This window comes from Ovis canadensis, chromosome 3 (genome assembly GCF_042477335.2).
Source record: "Ovis canadensis isolate MfBH-ARS-UI-01 breed Bighorn chromosome 3, ARS-UI_OviCan_v2, whole genome shotgun sequence".
Lineage (NCBI taxonomy): Eukaryota > Metazoa > Chordata > Mammalia > Artiodactyla > Bovidae > Ovis > Ovis canadensis.
In genome coordinates, this window is record NC_091247.1 from 169,253,774 (window position 1) to 169,276,311 (window position 22,538).

The 22,538-nt window shown below is 41.4% G+C and overlaps 1 protein-coding gene across 2 annotated transcripts; it reads left to right on the top strand.

The window, feature by feature from the left end:
- Positions 1-1,428: 1,428 nt before the first annotated feature.
- On the top strand, positions 1,429-18,621 carry PYM1 (PYM homolog 1, exon junction complex associated factor). Of its 2 annotated transcripts, none has more exons than XM_069581032.1 (3): positions 1,429-1,507; positions 17,013-17,106; positions 17,672-18,621. In XM_069581032.1, exons 1-3 carry the CDS (start codon positions 1,474-1,476, stop codon positions 18,153-18,155), a joined length of 612 nt encoding a protein of 203 aa, XP_069437133.1. In that variant the 5' UTR covers positions 1,429-1,473; the 3' UTR covers positions 18,156-18,621. The 2 variants fall into 2 exon arrangements, with proteins under 2 accessions (XP_069437133.1, XP_069437132.1); XM_069581031.1 differs by lacking the exon at positions 1,429-1,507 and adding an exon at positions 2,561-2,668.
- The last annotated feature ends 3,917 nt before the right edge of the window (positions 18,622-22,538 follow it).

Below are 22,538 nucleotides of genomic sequence, written 5' to 3' on the forward strand. Positions count from 1 at the left end.
AATGACTCTGTATTGAATGCATATCAGTTTTTACACGAGTCTTTTTGAGATTTTCTGAGCTGGGCCTCTGGTGGAAGTCAGGAAGGTGGAGTACGGGAGAGAAGGCAAGCTGTGACCCCATAAAACTTCTGAAGCTTCATTTCAAAGCTTTAGTAAATTCCCAGCCAGCCATTGCTGTCAGCAGGGTTTGTTTTTTTGTTTTTTTTTTTTTTAAAGTGGGACATGCAGCCTAGTGTTGGAGGTGGTCACTTTTTCTGTAGGACATTAACCTAGACCAAAGTGGGGATTTGGAAGAAGATAAAACTGTTGATGAGGAAAAAACAACACGGGGGGGGGGGATGGGGGAAGGCAGGGCAGACACCTGAGGAGAGGAGAGGAACCTGTAGCCGGCCCCTCCCAAGCTGCGGGGGAAACGAGTTTAGCAGGACTTGGCCCTGAAGGAACAAGAGCTGCCGAAAAAAGCGGGGGAGGGAGAACATTTGGGTTCCTCTAAAAAGGGAGACACGGGGCAGAGCAGGGCTGCAAAGGGAGTGACCGTGCGGCTCAGATTATTGGCGTTTTGCCCGGATTTGGATCCCCAGAGCGCTGAGACTTGGCCGAGCTTAATTAGAATACTAATTGGGTCCGCCCAGCAGCCTTCATCTCACCCTCTGACCCTGGGGCGAGCCCGAGGAGGCTCCCGGGTCGAAGGCCAGAGCAAACTTGGGCCGTCGTCACTTCACCGCCCGAGTCCCTGGGGCCGCCCCAGGGGCAGGGCCAGGCCGGGGCTATCCGCCCCGCCCGCCCACCGCGCCTTCTCAGCCGTAGAAGTCGCCGGCAACCCTGTAGCTGCGGGGATAAATGACCGACAGGCAGCGCCTTCGGCCTTGCACGTCTCTCTCGCGCGTCTCTCTCGGGAGGGTTGAGCTGAGCGGCCAAGGGCAATCGGCGCGCGATTTCTACCTCCCCACCTTCTAAGAGAGGGTCAGTTGGGGTCTTGCGTTCGCCCCCAACACTGGTGCGCCCCAGTGCGTTCCCGGAGTTTGCCTGCCCCGCCCCGTATCCCCAAGCGGCTCTGGAACCTGGGCGCAGGCCAGGACATGAATAACCTTCTTTTCCTCATTTACTAGCCTTCCCTCTCCCCCGCCTTCTGGATGCAGGTGGGCCTTGCCCCCTTTTCTCCCGCAGGTCCTAGACAGACGAAGAGTGCCGGTGAGGATAGGGGCTATGCCTCGGAACTTCTCTCGGCGCCTAGAGAACTGCTATACACGCAGCAGGCGCTCAATACTGGTATCAATGGCAGTAAAAGAGGCTACGGCTCTTATTTTATTTTAGTCTTCAGCTTCTTTACGCCTCCTTCACGTCTGTCCACCAAATGGTGTACTCTCCCTTTAAGACTAAAATGGTGGCTTGTTACGATCTGGACTCCACTTCCGGTGGGGAGGGGGGCGGGACCCCAGCCCGCTCACGCCGGAAGTGGTTTGCGTTTTCAAGATGGCGACTCCCTATGTAACTGACGAGACCGGCGGTGAGTGCGGGAGTCGCGGAGCCGCTTCTCCCATGGCTCTCGGGGCAGGGGTTCGGACTTAGAAAGGGGTCTGTGCCCCGCCCATCCCGGGGCCCCTCCTTTGCCCCGCCCTCCGGACCGCCTTCCCCATTCATTCTCTCCTACGGGGTGTCACCTGCGCCCCCTTCTGGTCTCTTGTTTGGGGGGTCTCCGCTTCCGGTCACCCAAGCCCTGGGGTCCTTCAATGCTGGTCCTTGATCCAGGACCCTCACGAACCCTTAGCTTTTCTCCAGCGCTTGGAAATCCCATATCTCTTTGGGGTTCTTCAGCCTTGGGGGCGCCTCCACTCTCAATTCCCTCCAATTCTTGATCCCCCCCTTTTCCCCTCCCCCATCTCTCAGTGTACCTGCTTTCTACCCTACCGGAGCCCCATTTAAATACTATTTATCAAAGCTGTATCTGTTGGAGACCTCCTCATTGCTACATAGTTCTTTTTCCACTCTAACTCATCTTAATTGTTGGTTCATTGAGGTCCAGAGGTGTGAGGAGAAGAGGAACCTAATAGAACTTTCAGCTGGAGTTCTCTCCTTGATAACACCACCTGTCACCCTTCGGTACCTTCTCTGGTGATGGTGATAAGAGTTGAGGGATCTGAGGTGGTAGAAGGTAAACGAGAAGGTGTCTGATGGCCTCTCAAGTCCTCTGACAAGTTTATAGAACCCACTATTTCTTCTAGTCAGAGAAGATTTTCCAAGCTGCTGAAGTGTCTGCTGTGTATGTGAGGCTGATATGTTGAAAACTGGGAATCAAGATTTTCGTTTTGGCTATGCCCCATCCTAATTTTCTCATCTTTAGGAAAAATGTGCATATCTATTCAGTGACAGTCGAATAAGATACTGTATGTGAAAGCGATTTATAAAATGCTGTGCAAGGCAAGGCGTTACTGTTTTTTGTAGTCCTTATTGTGTATTTGTATTCTATAGAAGTGTGTGTGTGTGTGTGTGTGTACTTTGGTCCATGCAGTCCGTTTTAAAATATACCTTTTATGCCTCTTGCTTTTCTTGTTTTCCATGTTACTTCTCAACCCACCTCTCATATGGTATCTAATGACAACCCAAGTCTCTGCTACTTCTCTGCAACATCACCTTTCAAAGTGCTACAACTTCTCTTGCTCTCTACATAGTAGGTACTTCTTCAATTTGCCTCTCTTGATGTGGTTTTTGAAAATATTACTCATTGTCCAGTACATTTCTACTTATTAACTGTTTTCTTTAAACTGATTTAATGAAAATTCAGATATGACATCTCACCTTACCCTCCCAAGAGGTATCTTCTGTTCTCATGTGACCGTGTAGAAGAGAAGGAATCACACTGCTCTTTTGCTTTCCCTTGCTGCTTCCAGATCATCGATCTACCGCTGTCACTGTAATTCTCCTGGAAGATGTTGCCATGCAATTGTAGCATTTTCTCTAAAACTTAAGGGCCAACATCCACGGACAAGATGTATCATATCATTTCATTCTGTTTCTCAGTGTCTCCACTCAGCATCTATGGAATACTTATAGATACATATTTATTATTTATTTGGCTGCATCCACACAGGGGATTTTTGTTGTGTCACGTGGAATCTTCTGTTGGGTCACGCAGACTTAGTTGCCCTAGGGCATGTGTGGTCTTAGTTCCCCTACCAGGGATTGAACCTGTGTCCTCTGCATTGCAAGGTGGACTTTTAACCCCTAGACCAACAGGGAAGTCCCTGCAATACTTTTATAATTCCTCAATGTGAGATTGTTGATTTTCCTTTGAATTTTCAAGCCAGCTACACATCAGAACCACTGCAATCTGGACCTACTACATATCCTACTACACAGAACACCACCAGTGACAGGGCTCCCCATCACTTATTTTAACTTCCTTAGTCATCTTTTTTACTTCCACACACCCATAGAATCAGCTTTTTGCCCTCTTTAGTTTCTCTGGTCCTTGACCTTTTCCATTTCATTTCATAAGTCTACCAGCACCTTTATGACTACTATTTCTTTTTTTTTAGTTTTTAAAAAATTAATTTTTGATTGAGCTGGGTCTTTGTTGCTGCACATGGGCTTTCTCTAGTTGTGGGGAGCAGGGGCTACTCTTGTGGTGCTTGGCTTCTCTTTGTGGTAGAACACAGGCTCTATCGCACAGGCTTCAGCGTTTGGCAGCACTCGGGCTCTGTAGTTGTGGCACATGCACTTCGTTGTTGGACATCATGTGGAATTTTCCTGGACCAGGGATCCAACTGGTGTCCCTCGAATTGGCAGGTGGATTTTTATCCACTGCGCCACCAGGGAAATCCCCGTTATGACTACTTTTGATGCTGGCCTGCTGGACCTCTGTGACCAGTCACTATCCTCATTGCTTTCTTCATTCATTTTGATCTTCTGTACTAAGCAAGCACTTCTGTTCTCTTGAATCACACCCACCAACTTTTTTCTTGGCTTCTGCTTCTAGGCCATAGCGCATGGCTAGAGAAAAGGCATGGACTGCAGAACATTTGGTATAATATAACAATGTTAACTTCTGTCAAGGTCATGGATTTTCTCCAATTCTTCTATTAAAAAAATTTTTTTTTAATTTATTTGGCTGCTCTGAGTCTCTAGTTGTGGCATGCAGAATCTTTAGTTGCAGCATGCAGACTCTTAGTGGCAGCGTGTGGGGTCTAGTTTCCCGACCAGGGATCAAACCTGAGCCTTCTGCCTTAGGAACAGAGTCTTAGCGACTGGGTCACCAGGGAAGTTGCATCCAGTTCTTCTTTCTCCATATGCTTACATCCTAACGTGGCTATTTTCCCTACCTTTCTCAGCTTTGTGACTTTCCCTTCTCCCTGTGGCAACTGGCCTCACTTTCTATTTCATTGAGAAGTTAAGGTCTGTTATTTCCATTTCCTTCCTGTTCATAGCTTGATTTGAATATCAGGTTCACACATACTATTTCCATTTCCTTACTGCTTACTTGTTCCTTAACATTTTTTTTTCTTTTTTGGCCTCATGGCTTTCGGAATCTTAGTTCTCTGACCAGGGATTGAACCCAAGTCACAGCAGTGAAAGTACTGAATGAATCTCCTAACCACTGGCCTGCCAGGAAATTCCCTGTTCCTTAAGTCTTTACAATGGCTTCTTTCTAGCACCTGCTTCTCTCCTGAGTTGTCAGTTCCCTTTTCTAATTGTTTGGTGAGTAGCTTTTATTCTTGGATATACTGTCACACCTAAAATCCAGTCTGACCAAAATCATTAGCAGTTTTTCCTTCCTTATTTCTGCTAAAGGCACCATTGTTCTAGCCAACCTAAGATGAACTTATTGCATCATTTCTCTCTTTATTTCTCCCTTTTTAAATTTTAAATAGACTATTTTTTAGAACAGTTTTAGATTTATAGAAAAATTGAGAAAATGATAGAGACAATTCCCATATACCTTAAACTCAGTTTCCCCCTTATTAACATCATACTTTAGTATGAGATTATTATTGCAATTAATAAACCAATATTCAAACCCATGGATCGAACCCAGGTTTCGTGCATTGCAGGCGGATTCTTCATCAGCTGAGCCACCAGGGAAGCCCAAGAATACTGGCATGGGTAGCCTATCCCTTCTCCAGCGGATCTTCCCAACCCAGGAATCAAACTGGGGTCTCCTGCATTGCAGGCAGATTCTTTACCATCTGAGCTACCAGGGAAGTGTTATAAACTAAGGTCCATACATTATTCAGATTTTCTCAGTTTTTACCTTTTTTTTTCTTTTTTCCTGTTCCAGGATCCCTTATTAGATTTAGTTCTCATGTCACCTTCAACTCTGAGAGATTCTGAGACTTTCCTTGTTTTTGATGACCTTGACAGTTTTGAGGAGTATTGATCAGGTATTTTTGTAGGATCCCCTCTGTAGGAATTTGATGTTTTTCTCATGATCAGATTGGGATTAAGTAACTCCAGGAGTTGGTGATAGACAGGGAGGCCTGGCGTGCTGCGATTCATGGGGTCGCAGAGTTGGACACGACTGAGCGACTGAACTGAACTGAAGTGCTTTTTAGGGAAGGACCATAGAAGTAAAGTGACATTTTCATTATATTGAAGTTACATAGTATCACATAGATTTTTTTTTTACCATCATCTGCTGGAGGTGGTGTTTGTAAGATTTCTCCACTGTGAAGTTTTTTTTCCCCTTCTCCTTTTTGTTTTGTACTCTTCAGAAGAAAGTCACTATCCACATTCCACACTTAAAGAGTTATTCTTCTTTAAGAATGTAATATTTATACCCATTGTTTGGAATTCATTTGCACAGATTTTTCTCTTCTCCACGATACATTTATTCAATATTATTGATGGACAGGAAAGCCTGGCATGTTGCAGTCCATGGAGTTGCAAAGAGTCAGACACAACTGAGTGACTGAACTGAACTGAATTTATTTGTATCGATATGGACTTTGGGTAATTTTACTTATTTTACTGTTCAGATTTTCCAGCTTTGAACATTGAGAGCTCTTTTAGTTGGCCCTGTGTCCCTTTGACATACCCTCATCAGTGTAGGTTTTTGTTGTTTTGGGTTTTTTGTTTTTGTTTTTGTTGTTTTTTAGTGCTTCCTTTTTGACACTAGAAGGTGCTCCAGGCTCATCTTGTATATTTCCTGTCCCAGAACTAAAATCGTCCATTTCTCCAAGGAGCCCTTGTTCTTTTTACTGAAGAATGATGTAGGAAACCAAGATCAGAACACTAGATGTTTTTGTTATTATCAACAAATGTAACTGGGGTGTTATTTTCGCATTGTCTTTCAATCCCACCCCCCCCCCCCCATCAAAGTATCAGTTTTCTCCTGCTGCCGTTACGGTTACTCCGTCTTCAATATTGGTTGGCGATATGGCTTGGGAATTCTAGGCCTAGGGAATCCAAGACTTAGTTTTCTTATCAATGAAATAGGAATAGTAACTCTTACATTATAGGATTATTGTGAGAATTAATTAAAATTTAAATGAATTAACGTACATGTCTAGCACATAGAAAAGAAACAAAGTGAAGTTGCTCAGTCATGTCTGACTCTTTGTGACCCCATGGACTACCACCTTCTTCTGTCCATGGGATTTTCCAGGCAAGAGTACTGGAGTGGATTGCCATTTCCTTCTCCAGGGGATCTTCCTGACCCAGGGATCAAACCCAGGTCTCCCACACTGTAGGCAGATGCTTTACTTACCATCTGAGCCACCAGGGAAGTCCTAAGAAAGTACCTAAGTCCTAAGGAAGCACATGGACAGTACCTAAGACATGGTTCTGTGATTGTTACTGTTATGTAAAGATTTGGTTTAGAATAAATTATATGTGCAAAGTATCAAGCAGAGTACTTGAGTCAATCTAACTGCCTGATAAAATTCTAGTTTCCTTTATCCTGCAGATATTGCCATGACCTCCTAAATAGTTGTTCTACCTCTGTCTCTCTGTTCCAGTTTGACACACTGTTACCAGATTACTGCTCAAGTGCAATTTAATTATGTAATGTTTGTTCAGTATAATTTGTCGACTGTTAAATTTGGCATATACCCTTCTGATCTTTATTTTTCTGTGCACTTTAAGAACATTTTTAATCAGACGGTATTTACGTTTTTATATGTTGCCTTTTCATTTAACCTCATGACAAAATATTTTTCCTTGCTATTAAAAACTCTTTGTAAACATCTTTTAAAATACTGGCAGAGTGTTTTATTGTTTGAGCATGCACCCTCTCTTACCTTTTTTCTGTTATTGGACTTCCAGATTGTTTCTAGAATTTTTGTTACAAAAAGTCAATGAATGTTTTTGTCTGCATTTAGGATTTCTTCTCAGGATAGATTTCTCAGACTTACTGGACTGGAGGGTACAAACTTTTATTTATTTTTAATTAATTATGAAATTCATATTGATTATAGAAAACTTGGAAAATATTTTCATAACTAGTGTAAAGTATAAGTCACATGCATGTTTGGTAATTCCAGAGCCCAAAGATGACTACAGTTAATGTTTCCTTTTAGTTTTTCTTTCTATGCACATATATAGCATTATCTGTTTAACGTAATTTGGATCATGCTGAATGGCTGTGCTTTCCAGGATGTAACTCTCAGAACACTTAGTAGTCCTATGAGATGTGCTATAAAATAAAAGGCTAAAATAAAAATAAGGTTCCTGTGGTCAAATAAATTTAGGAAATACTGTAAACCATATTCCCATCAGAATATTCACATGAATAAGAACATGTGTTTAAGTCTTTGTTGATAAGAACAAAAAAAATTTTTTTCCTGTGTTTAACCCAGAATTTCTCAAACTTAACAAATTTGGGGGGGTAACCCTTGTTAATATCTTACAGAAGTAGTGTTTTTATATAACAATATTTTTTGGAAATGCTGCTAAATGTTAGGACTACCTTATTCTCTTGCTTAGATTGCTTTCTAAAGGATTTTACCATTGACAATAAGTGAAAATACAGGTTTTAGCACTTGTTTGACTACATTGGAATTCTCATCTTTAAAAATTCTACTATTTTGATAGATTAAAATAATATTTTATTGTTTTAATTTTTATTTCCTTTGATTACTAGTGAGGTTGAACTCTTTGGTATTCTTTTTCACTTATAACAACAATACACAATAGTAGTGTAAAAAGCAGCCTTCGAAACCCACAGCCTGGATTCGAATTCTGCAGTTTACTGACATTGTAACTTTGGGCAAATTAATACAAATACTGAATGTTTATATTAATTGGCATGAAGCAAACACTCAATAAAGGGTAGCTGCTATTATCTTTTTGGAATTGGCTATCAAATGAACATACAGCCTATTTGCTCTTACATTAAAGATACTCCTCTCTAGTATGAGCACAAACCACTTTTCTCTTTTTTTTTTTTGACAAACCACTTTTCAATACAGTATCATCACATACTATTATTGTGAAAGTCGCTCAGTCGTGTCCGACTCTTTATGACCCCATGGACTGTCCATGGAATTCTCCAGGCCAGAATACTGGAGTGGGTAACCTTTCCCTTCTCCAGGGGATCTTCCCAACCCAGGGATTGAACCCAGGTCTCCCGCATTGCAGGCAGATTCTTTACCAGCTGAACCACAAGGAAAGCCCATCACATACTATGTCTCTGCTTAAATCCTCCAGTGAAACTGGGCAGTATGATATAAAGCAAGGGAAATAGCAGTGTGCTGATATGTAAGTAGTTCAGATTGCACATATTAATACATGCTGCCTTTGTGATCTTAATTGTATCTTTGATCTCTTGAAGACTTTGTTTCCTCAGCTGTAGATGATGATAATCTACCTATTGTCTAGAATCACCAGGAATATGTAAAATTCCTGGTGTGTTATGGCTACTTATTAATGTTCTTTCCTAATTGTTTTCAACATACTGTGAGTTTTGCAGTGCCATCATTTTTTTTTTAATTGTTTTTGGGACTTCCCTTGTTGTCCAAAGGCTAACAATTCGAGTTTCCAATGGAGGGGTCCTGTGTTCGATCCCTGGTCAGTGAACTAGATCCTACATGCCACAGCTAAGATCCAGCTCTGTCAGATAAATAAATATTTGAAAATAATTGTGTTGCTTCTGAAAGGTTCTTTTATTTATTTACTCATGTTTGTTTATTTGGCTGCACTAGCTCTTGGTTGTGGCATTCAAACTCTTAGGTATGGCATGTGGGATCTGTTTCCCTGAGCAGGGATCAAACTTGTGTCCTCTGCATTGAGAGTATAGAGTATTAGCCACTAGACCACCAGAGAAGTTCCTACACTGCCATAGTTTTGCTTCTTGTTATTCTTAGAATGCCCTTTCTTTCTCTGCCTACACAAATATCAGCCACTGATTTGCTATTGTTAACTACTGTTACATAGTCTTTGAGGTCAAGTCCCTGAGTTTTTCCTAATTTCGTGTCACTTTCCCCCATCAAATAGGGTGTGGTTATTTATTCTCTTGAAATCTCCTATTAGTATGTATCAGTGTCTCTTAAGGATACCTAAAACATTCATATATATCTATATCTATATATTTTTGGCAGAACCATGCAGCATACAGGATCTTAGTTCCCCAACCAGAGATCAAATCCATGACCTCTGCTTGGGAGAGTGGAGTCTTAACCACTAGACCTCCAGGGAAGTCCCAAGACATTTATATTTTTATCTTATTCTTTGTTTACCTAACTTGTCCACCCTTCTTACTTAAACTGTAAATTTCTTGAAAGCGGGGGCCGATTTACTGATCTTGATAATTTCCGTTACATTAGTAGAGGATTTTTCTCATAGGCTTTCAATAAATGTTTACTGCATTTAATTAATTTGTAGTCTGGCTTCTGACCACTTTACTTTTCTGAAGTTGTATTCTTGAACATAATTAGGGATTTCCAAATTGCCCAAATCAATAACCTTTTTCTTCTCAGTTCTCCTTTTCCTTAATCCCTTTGTAGTATTTAATACTGTTAATCACCTGGCCTAACTTCAGACTCTTGGTCTCCATGGAATAGTACTGTCCCAGTCTTTCTTTTCTAGGATTACTTCCTGGTGTTGCTGACACCTTTTCTTTCTTGAGGAAAATAATCAGGACTGTTTTTCTGGGGTCACTCCTCCAAATTGGATCTTCTTTTTTAATATTCTATGTTAGAAACCACACCTGAATCTTATAATTGGTGGCCCCGAGGTCATCCTCAGGCTCAGATCTGTAACCCTGATCTTAACTTTGAAGCAGGCATCAGGGCTTCAACACACCTTTAACAGTCACTTCCATGTCACCCCTTGGAGTTCTTTCAAGCCTTCCTGTGTTTTATCTTCACTGTCTTCCTGCCCCCCTGAAAACTAGGCCCTTTTCAATTTAAGCAAACAGATTGAGGATTATAAAACAAGAGATGTGAGGAAATAACAATTTACAAAGTTCTTACAGTAGCAGGGTCTAACCTCTTTGTTTTTGGTTCTCTCAAAGATGCCTCCTGAGGGCACTATCTTGCAGTTCAGTGGTTAAGACTCTGCGCTTTCACTGGAGGGGGTCTGAGTTTGATCCCTAATAAGGGAAGTAGATCCACATACCACAATTAAGACCCACAAAGCCAAATTAAATAAATAAAAGTAAATACGTACTTAAAAAAAAAAAGATTCTACCTAAGAATCTTGATATTCTGCCCATGGTTTTTATTTCTAGGTTTAGGAATCTGTAAATCTCTCCTTCCTTTTTGACTGTACCTTTGGAAGATCCCCTGGAGAAGGGAAAGACTACCCACTCCAGTATTCTGAACTAGAGAATTCCATGGACTGTGTATAGTCCGTGGAGTCGCGAAGAGTCGGACATGACTGAGTGACTTTCACCTCACTTCACTTGGATACCATCAAGGCTAGAGAGTGAAACCAAAGAAAACATAAAATAGGTGCTCTTTTGTGATAATGGGCTGTTTGTATCTCCAAGGGTTTCCAGTTAGGATGGCTGTTCAAGAAGTTTCTGTCCCTATATTTTCTCACATTCCATATTTACTAGTCTTAAGCCTTCACCTGTAATCTCTATGCAGTTTACTTAAAAAAGTCTGTTTCTAGCTGTCTCTCCTTATGTTGTATGTTAGTGTGTTAGTTTCTCAGTCATGCCTGACTCTTTGTGACCCCATGGACAGCAGCCCACCAGGCTCCTCTGTCCATGAGATTCTCCAGGCAAGAATATTGGAGTGGGTTGCCATTTCCTTCTCCAGGGGATCTTCCTGACCCAGGGATCAAACCCGGGTCTCCTGCACTGCAGGCAGATTCTTTACCGACTGAGCTACAAGGGAAGCCCCAGCTGTCTCTCCTTAATTCCATGTAAAAACACTGCCTTCCTAGAGTTGAATTAGTCATTTTCACAAAATTGTCTTATCCTTTGGATTTTCTGTATATCAGTAGTTTATGTTCTCCTCCAAATTGTCCACATTCAAGAGTGATATTGCAGTTAGCGCTTTTACCTTTCTTTTTCGTTAGAATGAATGCTACAAGAAGGCAAGACCCTTGCTTGCTTTATTTATTCATTGTTGTATCCCTAGTTCCTGTTACAGTGCCTGCTACAACAGCAGGTATTCAATAAACATTTAAAATCCATGTGTGAAGAATGTTATTACTGTGTGCTCGTGTACCCACAGATATGTTGTGAAAAATACGAGAAAACGTGAAAAGCACCAGATTAAATCCACTGTAGCGCAATGATTTCCTCTCATTCAAATGTTGGCAGTCTTGGCAGATCCCGTCTTACTCTTAATAATAAATTTCTCTTTCATTTTCTTTTCAACATCCATACAGACCATTTAAATCAAGTCTTCTCACATTGAAACTATTGTTGTTTTTTTTTTTTTCCCCTCTGCCTTTAGTTTATGTTACACATTTTCAGGTTAATCTTCTTAAAGCACTGCTTTGAGCAGATCATCTCTACTCCCTTAATGGCCTTCATTGTCCTCTCACATTAGGAAGCTTGAGTTCAAGCTCAAGAAGAGGTGGATATCTTTCATATTCTGACTTACTTCTAGTCTCTTTTCCCATTACATGTGTTTTTTGCCCAAAATATGCTGGATTCTTACTGTTCCCTAATATGATATTTAGATTTATTTATTCATTAATTTGAATTGATTACAGTCTTCCATGGTTCAGGCCCTGTGCTTCAAAGATCAAAGGCAAAGTTTCTGCTCTCAAGCAAGCAAACAATCATGTTAAACATTAGATCCTGATAAAAGGCCAAAACAGGTGCTGTGGGTGCACAAAGGGCAACTTCTAAATGGGTTTGGGGTGGAAAGGTTAGGAGAGACTTCACTGAGGAGTTTATACTTGAACTTGACCTTTAAAGACCAGTTCAGTTCAGTCGCTCAGTCATTTCCAACTGTTTGCAACCCCATGAACTGCAGCACGACAGGCCTCCCTGTCCATCACCAACTCCCAGAGTCCACCCAAACCCATATCCATTGAGTCAGTGAGGCCATCCAACCATCTCATCTTCTGTCATCCCCTTCTCCTCCTGCCCTCAGTCTTTCCCAGCATCAGGGTCTTTTCAAATGAGTCAGCTTTTCGCATCAGGTGGCCACAGTATTGGAGTTTCAGCTTCAACATCAGTCCTTCCAATGAACACCCAGGACTGATCTGCTTTAGGATGGACTGCTTGAATCTCCTTGCAGTCCAAGGGACTCTCAAGAGTCTTCTCCAACACCACAGTTCAAAAGCATCAATTCTTTGACACTCAGCTTTCTTTATAGTCCAACTCTCACATCCATACACGACCACTGGAAGAACCATAGCCTTGACTAGATGGACCTTTGTTGACAAAGTAATGTCTCTGCTTTTTGATATGCTGTCTAAGTTGTTCATAACTTTCCTTCCAAGGAGTAAGTGTCTCCTAATTTCATGGCTGCAGTCACCATCTGCAGTGATTTTGGAGCCCATAAAAATTAAAGACCAGCAGTCATTAAGAATAAAGATAAGTCTATTCCACGCCAAAGGAAGAGCATAGAGATTACAGACACAGTCAGGTGAGATTTGTGACTATTTCAGTAGCCAGAGCAGCATAGAGCCTGGAGACTAGCAGGACCAGGGTCAAGAAGGCTTTTGTGTGTGGTTTTATGTCCATCCAAATACGCTGAGGGAAACAGGAATTCAGGAAGAAATTTAGGCAGGTGAATGACTAGAGTAATTTGTCCCTTTATTTATGTTGCCTGGAGAATCCCAGGGATGGGGGAGCCTGGTGGGCTGCCGTCTCTGGGGTCGCATAGAGTTGGACGTGACTGAAGCGACTTAGCAGCATAAGCCTGAGATACTTCCCTTTCTTCTCTTTCCTCATAACCACACCCCTACCCCTACCTGTCTAAATCTTGCTTGTCTTCCCAAGATCACAAAGTTGCTTTATCCTACATAAAATCTTTATAAGTCACCTGGTCAAAAATAATTTCACCCTCCTTTGTGTACTCATTCTCTAAGCCGTTTAGATCTGAAACCCAAAATGAGATTTTTAAAACCCCACAATATAACAGCATTAATGGGAATTTTTGAAAGGAAAAGTTATAATCCAGTCACCAAACAGCTTTGCATATAGCACATTCTTTTTGTAATTTATGACTCTAACATTTAATATTAGAAATCATAATATATATATGTTTTACATTCCATTACATCATATTAATGATTAAAATTATCATTTTTTACTGGCTGTATTGTAAACCATTCCTATATAACTAGATGTGGTTTGTTTTTAATTTTTAGCTGTTTATAAATACTGCCATGGCTTCACGATTACTGTCTCTTTTTTCATTGTTTTTTCCAGTTGGAACTATTTCCTCATGCTAAATTTTCAAGATTGATTTTACTGAAACAAAGTGTGTTGTCTTTGACTTTAAAACTCTTTACCCCTCCCCTAGTCAGTGAATTACCAAGTGCTGTTGTTTCTTTGATAATGTATCTGGCATCATTCTCTTCCTTTCCTTTTTCAGCCAGTTCTGTCTCATGCCAGGATTATTGCAGTCTTTTTTTCCTAACTGATTTCTCCAGTTTCCAATGTTTTCCCTTAACAATTCATCTTTTCATCATGCCAGATTAATTGCCCTAAAACTCTGCATTGGATAAAAGATTCATTCATTTGATAGCTATTTGGTGAATGCATGCCATGTGCCAGATATTAAACTCCTTAACTGGCATTTCGAAGTCTGAACATTCTCTCACTTACTTTACATCAGCCCTGATTCAGCCAGGCTGGTCTAGTCACCATCTCCTGCCCAGGCCGTGTACACTGCCATGTCGGAAACTTTGTTTTAGAATAGGATTCTGTTTAGAGTCTGTTCTCCTTCCGTTTTCATTTGCTTTAGTTTGATTCTTTCTCCAAAGCCCTAATCTCAGTCCTCTCTCAGTAGAGCCTCTGTTTTCTCTTTATTGAGTTTTTATTTTTGTCTCTAAGCTGTTGCAGCTAAGCGATGTTCTCAGTGTCCCTCTTTCATTCACCAATAAATTCCGAATTCCTTGACCTTGTTTTTAAGACTTTCTAAGACATGGCCCTATTTGTAGTTTTTGACGTGGCTTTGCATTATTCCCCAACATGAGCTGTCTGGTTCTCCTGTGCACCTCTGTTGTCTGCTCCTTGCATACTCCAGGCCGTCCCCGCAATCCAGCCTTTCTTGGCTCATGTTTGTCCTTTCTCCCATCCCCCCTACCTGTCAAATCTTACCCTTTTTTCATTCATATTTTTTGGTTTTAGTTTATTAATGATATTTGCATTATGAACACAGATAACACTGTGTAATCCATGTGGGAGGCTCTAGACTTGACTTTTTATTTTTTTAATCTTTTTTACTTTCTTGCCTCCCCTTTTTAAAACAGAAGTTATAGTAAAACAAACAAACACATGTAACATAAGATATAAATATATGTTTGTGAAACTTATGTTATTAAAGGTTAGTGGTTTCTACCACGTCTTCTTCCAGGTTGCCCCTCTTAAGGTAACCAGCATTAAGGTCTTGATAATCTTGGTATGTGTCCTTCCACACCTTTCCCTTTGTCTCTGTACACAAACCATAAGGGCCTCTAAGTGCCTGTCCTTGCCCCAACAAGAATGGGAGCCTCCTCTACACCAGCACTTCTCCAAATGTTATCCAGGAGCCTTGGGGATTCCCTAAGCCCCTTTCCAGAGGTCTACAAGCACAGCTATTTTGATACTATAGTAAGATGCTATTTGCCTCTTTCACTGGGTTGAAGTGTTTGCACTGAGGGTACAAAAGGAATGGTGAGTAAAACTGTGACCCTTTACCACTAATCAAGGTGGCGGGACCAACATTGTACTAGTTACTGTATTCTTCACTGCTACATGCTTATAATAAATAATGCCAGTTTCACTTAAGAATGTCCTTGATGATGCAATAAAAATTAATTGTGGACTTGCCTGGCGGTGCAGTGGTAAAACTCCACGCTTCCACTGTAGTGGGCACAGGTTTGATCGCTGGTCAGGAAACTAAGACCCACATGCCCAGAGGCATGGCCAAAAATTTTTTTTATTTCGAAAGTTTAAAAATTATTAATTTGATTAAACCCTGGCTGGCCCTTAAATACACCTTTTTATTATTTTTCCAGCATTATTGAGGTATGACATAAAACATTATGTACAATGTTATGATGTACAATGTAGTGATTTGATTTGATACACTACATATGTTGTGAAAGGTTTACCACAATAAGGTTAGTTAACAGTTGGACACGCCTGAGTGACTGAACTGAACATACCCTTTACCCCACATAATTACCATTTCATTGATTTATGATAAGAACATGAAAACTCTTCACAGCAACTTTCAAGTATATAATTCAGCTTTGCTGCCTATAGCCACCATGCTGTGCCTGATATTCCCAGAACTTACTCATAACTGAAAATTACGTCTTTTTAGTGTTCTCTGTGAATTAAATGGGAGGGAAGCATGAGACACTGCTGCCCCCTGAAGTGACGTGGTGTCTCAAGGAATAGCACTGGCACAGTTGTCCAGCTTGCAAGCTGAACAAGCTTCCTCTTCATGGAACTCTGTTTTTACTTGGAAGAAAGACTGACAAACTATAATTCAGACCTGAGTATCTGATAGGCATTTTCCTGTAAATGAAAGAAGTGAGCCTGTCATTTCATGGAAATCAACTGACAGTGCTTATTGCCATGATAAAATTCAAGCCTTCAAGTGGAAATTAGAATTTTGGAAAACTTGTATCTGCCACTGTGAGCACAAGAGCTTCATAGTAAAGAGTTTTCTGATAACATTAATGGCTATGATTTAAAAACAAATTTCATCATGAAATGTATAATATTACAAAATAAGAGTGTATGGGAGATTCTGAAAAAAGTTTGAGGATCTCTACATATTATCCTGCAGCTTACATTTTCACTTAGTATATCATGGATACCATTCAAGGTCAGTTCATTTGTATCTAACTTTTTTTTTAATAACATGGTGTTATATCCTGCGGATGACCTTCAGCTATTTGGTCACTCATCTGCTGATGGCTATTTAAGTTGTTTTCAGCTTTTTGCTAATTTAAATAATGTAGCAACATTATTATAATGTGAGCATCCTTTGCATATAGCCTTGTGTGCTGGCCCTTTTATTTCTACAGTATGGATTCCTGAAAGTTGACCAATGTTTTTAACCATCCACCTTAGTAAAACTTCTTTTCTATAACATCTCTGGTTATTTCTCCCTCTTATGATTCTTGTTTTTGCCCTTTCTGGCTTCTTATTCATGTACTGTCTTTTGATGTCCTCATGTTGCTTGTGTTTTTTTAAACTTCCTCTGTGTCTGCCGCATCTTGCCGACTAGATTATAAAGACAGAAACTCCCTGAGGGCAGGAATGGAGTATTATACAATGTATAGGCACTCAGTAAATAGAGAGTAAAGGTTGCTATGAGAAAAGAATGCCTTATTGGGTGTATTTAGTGGAAGGGACTGGGGGAAACTGTGCACTCATGCATTCTTTCATCTTGGGAGCTATTTGAAAATTAGAGTAACTCTCCAACCTAATTCTCCCATTTCAGGCAAGTACATCGCCTCAACACAGCGACCTGACGGGACCTGGCGAAAGCAGCGGAGGGTGAAAGAAGGCTATGTGCCCCAGGAGGAGGTCCCAGTGTGAGTGATTAGGCATGAGGTGGGGGTATTTAATGGGCCCCATACAGCAAGAAAGAGCATGTGAATTTCCTGGTCCCAAGATCCTAAGAAATGGAAGGAGGGGGCTGGGATTCACGGGTGAGTGAAGGATGAGTAAGCAAATGACTGACTAGTCCAGTTTCTAGGGCCTCTGATCAGCAGAATCTGTAAAAGCATTCAGAGATCCAGAGCTTTAGCACCTACGTGTGTGTTAGTCACTCGGTCTGACTCTTTTCGACCCCATGGATTGTAGCTTACCAGGCTCCTCTGTCCATAGGATTTCCCAGGCAAGAATACTGGGGTGGATTGTCATTCCCTTCTCCAGGGGATCATCCTGACCCAGGGATCGTACCTGAGTCTCCTGAATCGCAGGCCTTACCATCTGAGCCACCAAAACCTAGGGACCCTCCACTCTGCAGAGCTAAGGAAAGCTGGGGAGGGCTTGGAGGGAGAGGAAGGCAGCAGGAAAATGAAAAGGCTGATGTAAATTATGAGGTTGGGAAAAGGACTCGAAAATTCAGTGATTCTTTGACACTGTTCCCCTCAGGTATGAGAACAAGTATGTGAAGTTTTTCAAGAGTAAACCAGAATTGCCCCCCGGCCTGAGCCCAGAGGCCACTGCCCCCATCTCAGCATCCAGGCCTGAAGGCGGGGAGCCAGCGCTCTCCAAGACCGCCAAACGCAACCTGAAGCGGAAGGAGAAGAGGCGGCAGCAGCAAGAGAAAGGGGAGGCGGAGGCCTTGAGCCGGACTCTTGAGAAGGTGTCCCTGGGAGAGACAGCTCAGGTCCCCAGTGCCCCACAGGCCTCCCGGGCAGTGCCTACGGCCGCCTCAGACCAATCCGACTCAGCTACCACCACTGAGAAGGCCAAGAAGATAAAGAACCTAAAGAAGAAGCTTCGGCAGGTGGAAGAGCTGCAGCAGCGGATCCAGGCTGGAGAAATCAGCCAGCCCAGCAAAGAGCAGCTGGAGAAGCTAGCGAGGAGGAGGGCATTGGAGGAGGAGCTTGAGGACTTGGAGCTGGGCCTGTGAGGCCTTCGGGGATTAGGGGATGGACTGCAGAACAAACCGTGGGGCTCTCTGGGGTCCTGGGGAACGTGGGCAGCAGCAGTCGGGAGGGGTATCCCCGGACTGGCTCACTTCCACTTCTCATGGCCCGACTCCGTCCTCCAGAGCCTAGCCTCTCCCTCATTCCTTCCCTTTTTCCCCTAACTCCTGTTTTTTTGGACTTCTCTCTCTCCCTCCTATCCCCAGTGTTCAAGATCTCAGTGACTATCCCAGGTACCTTTGCTGCTGATTTGGGTGTCTTGTTTAAAAGAAAATTGGGTGGGTGGGAGTCTCTTGGAGAACTGAGGTTGAGGAGTGGGGGAGTACACCCAAGTCTTGGAGTCTTGGTTCCTATTCACAGTGTTTATGGGTTATCTCCCCTTCCATCCCTCACCTCTTTTTTTTTTTTTCCTTTTTTTAAAAAGAACAGAATAAACTAAAGTAGATAACATCTCTTGCTTTGTCTCTTTTCTTTTCAGCTTCTAGTAGTTGTTTTATCTTCTTCATTTGGGCACAGGAAGATAAGTGTTCAGAGTAGTGTTCTTTTTGCTTTTAAAAAATTACATGTATCACCAAATTAGCAACACTGATTTCTGTCCATGTTTGCTCAGACGTCAGTGAACAGAAATTGGTGTTATAATAAAATGTAACTTAGAACAAATTTAATTTGATATTAATTTGCATGTATTATCATTATTGTGCTGCCTAGCAATGGAGCCCTAGTATCTCCCTTCCTGTTTATTTCTGAAAGTCATCAGTCAAGGATTGAGCTTGGGCCGCTGCAGTGAAAGCACCAAATCCTAACCACTGGAACACCAGGGAAGTCCCAGGACAGCTCTTTTGAAATTTTACCTTATCAGATGCCACCCCAAGATGGCATTGTGGGGCAAACAAGAAGAGGAATTTACAGCCGAAATTAAGCTGTCACTTAATTTTCACGTATCCTCTGATTTCCACACAGTCACTTAGCACAATCTTTCTAGCCAACTACCAGAATACAAGGGAAGTCAGCCTTAATGAACTATCTGAAGAGTTCAAAAGTTTGTAGCTGAACTGTTAAGGTCCCACTCAATCTGGCCTTATTTCTTGCCATTCCTTAACTCTGGTCAAATGGCTTCAATTCTGTTGAACTATTTTCAGTTCATTGAATGAGCCATATTCTCTCTGAGCCTTAGTCCTTTGTCCCTGATGGTTCCTCCGCCAAGAATACTCTTGCTGATCCCGTCTCCTTAATCAATTCTTTCTTAACCTTTGGATCTCTGCCTAAATGTTATCTTCCCTGGGAAGACTTCTGTTTCCCTCAAATATTAATTTAGGGGTCTTTTTTTTTTTTTTTTTTGCATCCGGGATCTTAGTTCCCTGACCAGGAACCAAGTCCCTGACCAGGAACCAAGTCCATACCCCATGCAGTGGAAACCCAGAGTCTTAATCACTGGACCACCAGGGAAGTCCTCTAGGTGTCTTAATTTCCTTCCTTAACACCCCACCCTTAATGTTTATAATGCCATTTATTACATTATGCTGTCACACTTATTTTCTTGTTAGCCATTCTCCTCCTTATTAGATCATGCGCTCCTGGAGCATTAGGCTTGTATTTATTATCGTTGCATCCCAATGCCTAATATAGTAAATTCTCAAATATTTGGCTGAATGAATGAAGCCATAAGCTTTATGGAAAAACAGAAGATGAGGGAAAATTTGTGCCTTGCGCACCTGAGAGGTTAATGAGAACTTGATTGGCCACCTCAGTATGAGACCAAAAGCCCAAGTTCCCTTGTATAAGGCCCCTACAGTTATAAAGATTTAAAATAAGATTTAATTAACTTGTAAGTAGGTGTTTGATGATTTGTAAGTTCATAGGTTATAGAGGAATCTATATTTTAAGATTTTTTTTTTGGGCCATGCCCCCGTGGCTTGTGAAATCTCAGTTGCCTGACCAGGGATTGAACCCAGGCCATGACAGTGAAAGCCTGGAATCCTAACCACTAGGCAACCAGGAAAGTCCCTATACTTTCAAAATTGTTATTATGGAGAGACTATTTGCTTTGCAACAGGATTTCTCACAATAAACCTTTAAATATCCTGGATCTTAGGTTTGATTAAAGTTTATTTTGATTATTTGTTGGATCTTAATCATTGGGCTAGTTTGGAGAGAGGCAGTTATGAGCACAGTGTATTAAGTTTGGTGCAAACTAATTGTAGTTTTTGCATTGTTGAACTTTACTGTTTGATATTAGAATACATTCTTAAATAAATGTGTTTATATTATAATCATGTTAATGTGTTACATTTTTGCTAATGACTTATTACTTGTTTATTTTATATATATTTTAGACTATAGAAATGATATTAGACAAAAAGCAAATTTGAGCAATTTTCTAGTTCAAAATGGGTTATGAAGCAGCAAGATAACTTGCAACATCAACAACACATTTGGCCCAGGAACTGCTAACAAATGTATAGTGCAGTGGTGGTTCAGGAAGTTTTGCAAAGGAGACGAGAGCCTCAAAGATGAGGAGTGCAGTGGCTGGCCATCAGAAGTTGACAACAACCAAATGAAAGGATTATCGAAAATGATCTTCTTACAACTACATGAGAAGTTGCCAAAGAATGCAATATAGATCATTCTAAGGTCATTTGACATTTGAAGCAAGTTGGAAAGGTGAAAAAGCTCAATAAGTGGGTGCCTCATGAGCCGACCACAACTCAAAAAAGAAAATTCATTTTGAAGTGTTGTCTTCTCTTATTCTACATAACAGCAGCTAACCATTTCTCGATTGGATTATGACATGCAGCAAAAAGTGGATTTTAGGGGACAGCTAGCTCAGTGGTTGGATTTAGAAGAAGCTCCAAAGCACTTCCCAAAGCTCAACTTGCACCAGAAAAAAGTCATGGTCACTGTTTGGTGGTCTGCTGCTGGTCTGATCCACTAGAGCTTTCTGAATCCTCGTGAAACCATTATACCTGAGAAGCATGCTTAGCAATTTGATGAGATGTACTGATAACTACAGAGCCTACAGCTGGCACTGGTCAACAGAAAAGGCCCAATTCTTCTCCAAAACAATGCCCGACTGCATGTCACACAACCAGTGCTTCAAAATTTGAACACGTTGGGCTACCAAGTTTCACCTCATCCATTATATTCATCTGACCTCTCACCAACCAATTACCATTTCTTCATGCATCTCCATAATTTTTTAGAGTGAAAATACTTCCACAACCAGTAGCATGCAGAAAATGCTTTTCAAGAGTTCATCAGGGAGGTGGGAGGGGGGTTCATGTTTGGGAACACATGTAAGAATGAAAGATTTTAAAATTAAAAAAAAAAAAAAGTTCATCGAATCTCGAAGCATGGATTTTTACACTATAGGAATAAAAAACTTATTTTTCATTGACAAAAATGTGTTGATTGTAATGATCCCTATTCTGATTAATTAAGATGTGTCTGAGCCTAGTTATAATTATTTAAAACTCATGGTCTGAAACTGCAACTACTTTTGCACCAGTCATGTAAATCACTAAGTACTAGTCAAATCTAATGTGCAGTGGTAGAGGTATCAGTAATGAGCTGAGGGAGAGCTAAGAAAGAAGCTATTCTGACTGTGGAGGATGGGGAGGCTAAATGGTGGAGTTAGATCTTAAAGAAGATCATGACTAGCTTCTCAAGAAAGGTAGGGGAGAGCAAGTAAGTACAAACGCTTGGCAGCATGAAAAATACGTGGTAAATTTGCTTTCAATTTTGTGACTTCAATAATTACCTCTGTGTTAATGGCAACCCACTCCAGTACTCTTGTCTGGAAAATCCCATGGACGGAGGATCCTGGTAGGCTACAGTCCATGGGGCCGCAAAGAGTCAGACACGACTGAGTGACTTCACTCACTCACTAATAATTCCTAACCTTTCTCTAACCAGACCATCTATAAGATAAGCCTATCCAGTATCTCCAAACACTGAAATCAGCCTGAGGCTATTGATTTTCACAACAGTCATAATTTTTATCCCTAACTAGGTGAGTGTCTTAGTCACTACTTGTCTGAGTGACTGCAAAATCACACTAACTAGTCTCCAACTTAGATCTCTCTCCACTACCCACTTCCCCAATAGGTCCCACACACTTTGTTCTTCAAAAAGATTTACTTCCCCTAAGCCCAACATTGATGGTATCATTTCATCAGACAACAATCTTTGGCCATTTCCCTTTCATCTACCCAATGGAGACCTAGCTCCTTCATCAAATAATCAAGACAGTTGCTATGGTCTGAATGTTCATGTCACCCCAAATTCATATGTTGAAATCCTAACCCCCAAAGGGTATTAGGAGGTAAGACCTTCGGGAGATGATTAGGTTATGAGGGTGGAGTTCTCAT